The 6,357-nt window shown below is 42.1% G+C and overlaps 1 protein-coding gene across 1 annotated transcript; it reads right to left on the reverse strand.

Annotated features, from left to right (window-relative positions):
• Positions 1 to 276: 276 nt before the first annotated feature.
• On the reverse strand, positions 277 to 5,563 carry LOC139416058 (uncharacterized). The gene is made up of 6 exons (XM_071164309.1): positions 5,285 to 5,563; positions 4,815 to 5,162; positions 3,844 to 4,194; positions 1,604 to 1,705; positions 692 to 747; positions 277 to 438 (listed from the first exon to the last, which is right to left on the reverse strand). Exons 1-6 carry the CDS (start codon positions 5,373 to 5,375, stop codon positions 289 to 291), a joined length of 1,098 nt encoding a protein of 365 aa, XP_071020410.1. The 5' UTR covers positions 5,376 to 5,563; the 3' UTR covers positions 277 to 288.
• Between the last annotated feature and the right edge of the window lie 794 nt (positions 5,564 to 6,357).

Below are 6,357 nucleotides of genomic sequence, written 5' to 3' on the forward strand. Positions count from 1 at the left end.
TTTTGGTGTGCCTGTGGTCTGTTCCCTTTGTGGAAGGCTACTGCCCTCTGCTGGATAGTTGGTGTACATACAGATCAAAGAAGTCGAGACAGCTCTGGGACAGGATGGTATGTCCTTATCAAAGTCCCCTTACACACACACACACATGCTCCCTCTAATAGTCATCTTAAATATAGATATATTTTAAAGTTTATTAAAATATTTAGCAGAATTTCTGTTAATTATGTTCACAGCATATTACTTTTACAATTCACTCTAAGTTGCATTATAAAACTATTGCATTATAAATCATGAATCCCAGTTCCACTCATGATTGACTCCAGAGTAAACCACATTCATGTCCGTCGCTCTGGTCTGTCTCTCTGGTTCTGTTCTCCTCTTGGTCTTCCTCGAGGAGAAACTCACGGCAGCATAGTTCAGCTCCTCTCCCTCATCTCTCTGTAGATGAGAATTAGTCAGATAGTCTACCTCACAAGGTAGAGTGCTGTGTACAGTTGAAAAAGATGTGTGAAAGTGAATTACAATACTGGGCTGCTAGCCATTTTCATTTAAACGATACAATGTATATTTTACTGTGGAAATATATTATTTTGTTCTTTACACAAGTTGTCACATCCTTTTCAGATGTAATGCTATTTTTAATGTGCTAAATTGTTCATAAAGGGTTAGGTAAACAGGTAACATCATCTACCTCCTTGTCAGGACAGGAAGGGGCTGTAACACCACTTTGAGGATGTTGAGGCAAACCTGCTTGACAAAAATTAGGACTATTAGGACAGTGTACATTTTGGGGACAGGATGTGCCAGTGCCACTGCCTTCTCTATAAAAATGTAATTATAGCCGAGAAGCTATACCCGGTGGATTTATTAAAGGCCTAGTGAAGTCAATAATCAGATTTTCCTCAGTGTATATAAAACAGTGTACAAAGCATTAGGAACACATGCTCTTTCCATGACAGACTGACCATGTGAATCCATGCGAAAGCTATGATCCGCTATTGATGTCTGTTCTTAAATCCACTTCAATTAGTGTAGATGAAGGGGAGGAGACAGGTTAAATAAGTATTTTTAAGCATTTGAGACATGGAGTGTGTATGTGCCATTCAGAGGGTGAATGGGCAAGACAAAAGATTTAAGTGCCTTTGAACAGGGTATGGTAGTAGGTGCCAAGTGCGCTGGTTTGAGTGTGTCAAGAACTGCAACACTGCTGGGTTTTTCACGCTCAACAATTTCCTGTGTGCATCATGAATGGTCCACCACCCAAAGGGCATCCAGCCAACTTGACACAACTGTGGGAATCTTTGGAGTCAACATGGGCCAGCATCCCTGTGGAACGCTTTCGACACCTTGTATAGTCCATGCCTCGATTAATTGAGGACGTTCTGAGGGCAAAAGGGGGTGTAATTCAATATTATGAATATTGAGATAAAAACCACTAATTCATTCACACTCTTTCTTAAAACACCCCTCAATCACTTTCATGGTTATTATTGCCGCAACATTTTACCGTAATGATCATCACATTGTATGTAATCATATTGGAAGGTATGTGAATGAAAGCACAAAATGGCAGTAGAAACAAAGGGCCTTAATGATACAGAACCTTTCTTCCTTCTCACACAGATGAGGACAACGACTGCGATCAAGCTCAAGATGTTGGATACGATTAGAGCCAGGAGCTTGGGGTCCACCAGATCAGCAGGGCCTGTGGTTTAAATTAAGTTGTTGATATTAATTCACAGATTACCAGTCAAAATCTTCTTTATTTTCTACATTGTAGAATAACAGCGAAGACATCACAACTGAAATAAAAAATATGGAATTACGTAGTAACCAAAAAAGTGATAAACAAATCAAAATATATTTTATATTTGACATTATTCAAAGTAGCCACCCTTTGCCTTGATGACAGCTTTGCATAGTGTTGGTATTCTCTCAACCAGCTACATGAGGTAGTCACCTGGAATGCATTTCAATTAACAGAGTTCCTTGTTAAAAGTTAATTTGTGGAATTTCTTTCCTTCAATCAGTTGTGTTGTGACAAGGTAGGGGTGATGTAGAGAAGATATCCCTATTTGGTAAATAGGGTCCATATTATGGCAAGAAATCCATATTATGGCCAAGTCCATATTATGACAAGAACAACTCAAATAAGCAAAGAGAAATGACCGTCCATCATTAATTTAAGACATGAAGGTCAGTCAATGCGGAAAGTTTCAAGAACTTTTAAAGTTTATTCAAGTGCAGTCGCAAAAACCATCAAGCGCAATAATGAAACTGGCTCTCATGAGGACTGACACAGGAAAGGAAGACCTAGAGTTACCTCTGCTGCAAAGGACAAGTTCATTAGAGTTAACTCCACCTCAGATTGCAGCCCAAATAAATTCTTCATAGAGTTCAAGTAACAGACACATCTCAACATCAACTGTTCAGAAGAGACTGCGTGAATCAGGCCTTCGTGGTCGAGTTGCTGCAAAGAACCACTACTAAACGACATCAACATGAAGAAGAAACTTGTTTGGACCAAGAAACACAAGCAATTGAAATTAGACCAGTGGATATCTGTCCAAATTGTATATTTTTGGTTCCAACTGCCGTGTCTTTGTGAGAGAGTAGGTGAATGGATGATCTCTGCATGTGTGGTTCCCACCGTGAAGCATGGAGGAGGAGGTGAGATGGTTTGGGGGTGCTTTGCTGGGGACACTGTCAGTGATTTATTTAGAATTCAAGGCCCACTTAACCAGCATGGCTACCACAGCAGTGTGTAGTGGTACTCCCATCTGGTTTGGGCTTAGTGGGACTATCATTTGTTTTTCAACAGGACAATGACCCAACACACCTCCAGGCTGTGTAAGGGCTATTTGACAAAGAAGGAGAGTGATGGAGTGCTGCATCAGGTGACCTGGCCTCCACAATCACCCGACTTCAACCCAATTGAGATGGTTTGGGATGAGTTGGACCGCAGCATGAAGGAAAAGCAGCCAACAAGTGCTCAGCATACACTGTATGTGGGAACTCCTTCAAGACTGTTGGAAGAGCATTCCTCGTGAAGCTGGTTGAGAGAATGCCAAGAGTGCCAAGAGTGTGCAAAGCTGTCATTAAGGCAACAGGGGGCCTTTTTTTAACCCCTTTTTCTCCCCAATTGTGTGGTATCCAATTGTTGTAGTAGCTACTATCTTGTCTCATCGCTACAACTCCCGTACGGGCTCGGGAGAGACGAAGGTTGAAAGCCATGCGTCCTCCGATACACAACCCAACCGCACTGCTTCTTAACACAGCGCGCATCCAACCCGGAAGCTAGCCGCACCAATGTGCCGGGGGAAACACCGTGCACCTGGCAACCTTGGCTAGCGCGCATTGCGCCCGGCCTGCCACAGGAGTCGCTGGTGCGCGATGAGACAAGGACATCCCTACCGACCAAGCCCTCCCTAACCCGGACGACGCTAGGCCAATTGTGCGTCGCCCCATGGACCTCCCGGTCGCGGCCGGTTACGACAGAGCCTGGGCGCGAACCCAGAGTCTCTGATGGCACAGCTGGCGCTGCAGTACAGCGCCCTTAACCACTGCGCCACCCGGGAGGCCACAGGGGGCTACTTTGTTTAATACTTTTTTTTGCCCTATGATTCCATGTGTTATTTCATAGTTTTGATGTCTTCATTATTATTCTACAAGTAAAATAAAGATAAACCCTTGAATGAGTAGGTGTGTCCAAACTTTTGACTGGTGCTGTACATGTTACATTTTGTAAGCTTAGCCTTACACCCTTTTACAATTTAGAGTTGCATCAGCACATTCATTTTAGTTTGATTGCTCTTGAATTATGACAGGTACAAATCAAAATACCTCCAACATCCAGCTTGGTCCTGTTCCCAAACAGTATTTCCCCACATGAGGCCACAGCACAGTAGTAAGTCCCAGCATCAGAGAGGATGAGGTTCCTCTTGGGGAGGTTGTAGACACAGCTCTGTGTAGGAGACCCAGCCTCAGGGCTCTTCTCACACTGATCACTCCTGTCTCCATGGGTGTAAATGATTCCTGGATGGGATTCTCCTGAACGATGTCTGAACCAATAGACACTGTGATCTCCTGAACAGGTCTTAGTGTGTATTGTACAGTTCAAAGTCACAGAGTCTCCTGGCTGGACAGACTCAGACACAGACTGCTGAGTAAGATGCTGGTTCCTGGAATCTACATCTTTTACACAATAAAACCAAGGTTCTAGTAAATGTTTGTTATATTACAATACAACCACGTGGAGAGCCTGATAGTCACATGTTAATACATTTACACTGAGTGTACAAAACATCAACACTTGCTTTTTCCATGACAGACTGACCAGGTAAATCCAGGTGAAGCTATGATCCCTTATTGATGTCACTTGTTAAATCCACTTTAATCAGTGTAGATGAAGGGGAGGAGACAGGTTAAAGAAGGACTTTTAAGGTTTGAGACATGGATTGTGGGGTAAGACAAAATGGGCAGTAGGTGATAGTAGGTGATAGTAGGTGATGATAGTAGGTGCCGGCGCATCGGTTTGAATGTGTCAAGAACTGCAACACTGATGGGTTTTTCAAGCGCAACAGTTTCCCGTGTGTATCAAGAATGGTCCACCGCCCAGAGGACATCGAGCCAACTTGACACAACTGTGGGAAGCATTGGAGTCAACATGGGCCAGCATCCCTGTGGAATGCTTTCGACACCTTGTAGTCCATGCCCTCCGAATTGAAGTTGTTCTGAGGGCAAAAGGGGGTGCAACTCAATATTATGAAGATGTTCCTAATGTTTTGTACACTCAGTGTATATATGTTACTTACCCCCATACATCAGAAACACACCCTTCCCGAAGATCATGGCATCGTAATCGCGTGCAGCACAGTAATACATCCCCATATCTGATGGTCTAGCATCTGAAATAGTCAGCACAAAACTGGTTCCATTCTTCGTTGCCATATACCGGGGGTTGTTGTTAAACTCTCCAAAGAACTTTGCAGTGTTGAAGTGTGTGTAAAGAGACAGCATCAATACTGGGGCTTGTCCTATTATTATCTTGATCCAGTTGTAGTAGTTGCCATCTTCTTCTGACGTGAGGCATTCCAAATGAACTCTGTCTCCAGCCAGGAAAGTCTTTAAGACATCGCTCTGGCTGATTTTAGCAAGAGACCCTTAAAAATAACAAAGCATTCATGACTTACTTTTTCTTACTAACTTTGTACAGGTTTTTGTCTCAGCTGTTTCTAATCAGACTTGAACCCTAACCTTATGCGCTAAGTTAAATCAGCCTTACCTGTTTTAAACATCAGTAAAAATATGAGAAACAGTTGGGTTATTGTATAATTCCTTCTCTGATGATAGCTTCTCATGTGTAGACTAGTCATCCTGTGTGTCAGATGAGAGTGAGAATCAGAGGGTTATGGGTGTCTTTTTATACTTGGCTTGGGTGATGGTCCACAGGCCTGATTGGCTGCTCTGTGAACTGTAAAGACACGGAACAGGACAACTTTACCCTCCCCTCTGACTTTTTTCTGTCCTCATGTTACACAACAACAGTTTCCATTTTCTTCAGAAAAGCTATCGAGATATACACACCATATGAAACATCCTGGTCCTCATTTCAGTTCTTTTTTTACAGTAATACGACATGATTATGATTGGCAAGCTCCTATCTACTCACTCATAGATGTATCAGTAGCATTAACATTATTCATCAGAATGACAACTGCTTAAAATGCCTTCTCCAGTACTTTAATTCAAGAGTCTTGGACATTGCGGCAAATTATTTTCTATCAGACAGAAAGAATACTATTCATGCACTTTTTTTTGTGATATTATATAATTGAATATATACATTGAGGAGTGTTTCCACTTTTCCTTACATGATTTATCAATCTATTGATCTCAAAGTGACCAATATAGGCCCTCACCAACAGGGGGAATCTTGCTCTATGCTCCCTCAAATCTACTCTGTAGATTACACCTATAAGGGTACTCCTTCATATTTCTATACTCCCAATACTTTCTCCAGTTATGCCATTTGTAACACACTATTTAATCTCGAAGATGAAATTCATGACAACAACATGTTGTGTTCTGTAAACATAAGGGATGGTGTTGTTCAGACAGAGGGTGTGGTGAAACTGGGGGTGGAGACCTTGGTTCCATCTGAAAGGGTACCATATTCCCTACAGCAGGGTTCCCCATCTGGCTTTATTTGGCCCCCCAAGTTTTCTGAGCAATAAAAAAAATCTAATTAAAACTGTGTGGAATTGTCATTGTTGGACAAAAAAAAAACAGTTAAAAAAACACCAGGAAATCAGCTCCAAGTGAATTTCATTTATGAAATCTGTTCCCAAGTATTCC

The sequence above is a fragment of the Oncorhynchus clarkii genome, chromosome 9 (genome assembly GCF_045791955.1).
Source record: "Oncorhynchus clarkii lewisi isolate Uvic-CL-2024 chromosome 9, UVic_Ocla_1.0, whole genome shotgun sequence".
Lineage (NCBI taxonomy): Eukaryota > Metazoa > Chordata > Actinopteri > Salmoniformes > Salmonidae > Oncorhynchus > Oncorhynchus clarkii.

Bases quoted from the DNA above. Each gene is read 5' to 3' on its own strand.
- LOC139416058 (XM_071164309.1), bottom strand. From the start codon at position 5,375: ATGACTAGTCTACACATGAGAAGCTATCATCAGAGAAGGAATTATACA. The intron at 4,195-4,814 runs GTAAGTAACATA...ATTGTGTAAAAG, and splicing joins TGTGTTTCTGATGTATGGGG to ATGTAGATTCCAGGAACCAG. The intron at 439-691 runs GTAGATGATGTT...TCTCATCTACAG, and splicing joins CTTCCTGTCCTGACAAGGAG to AGAGATGAGGGAGAGGAGCT.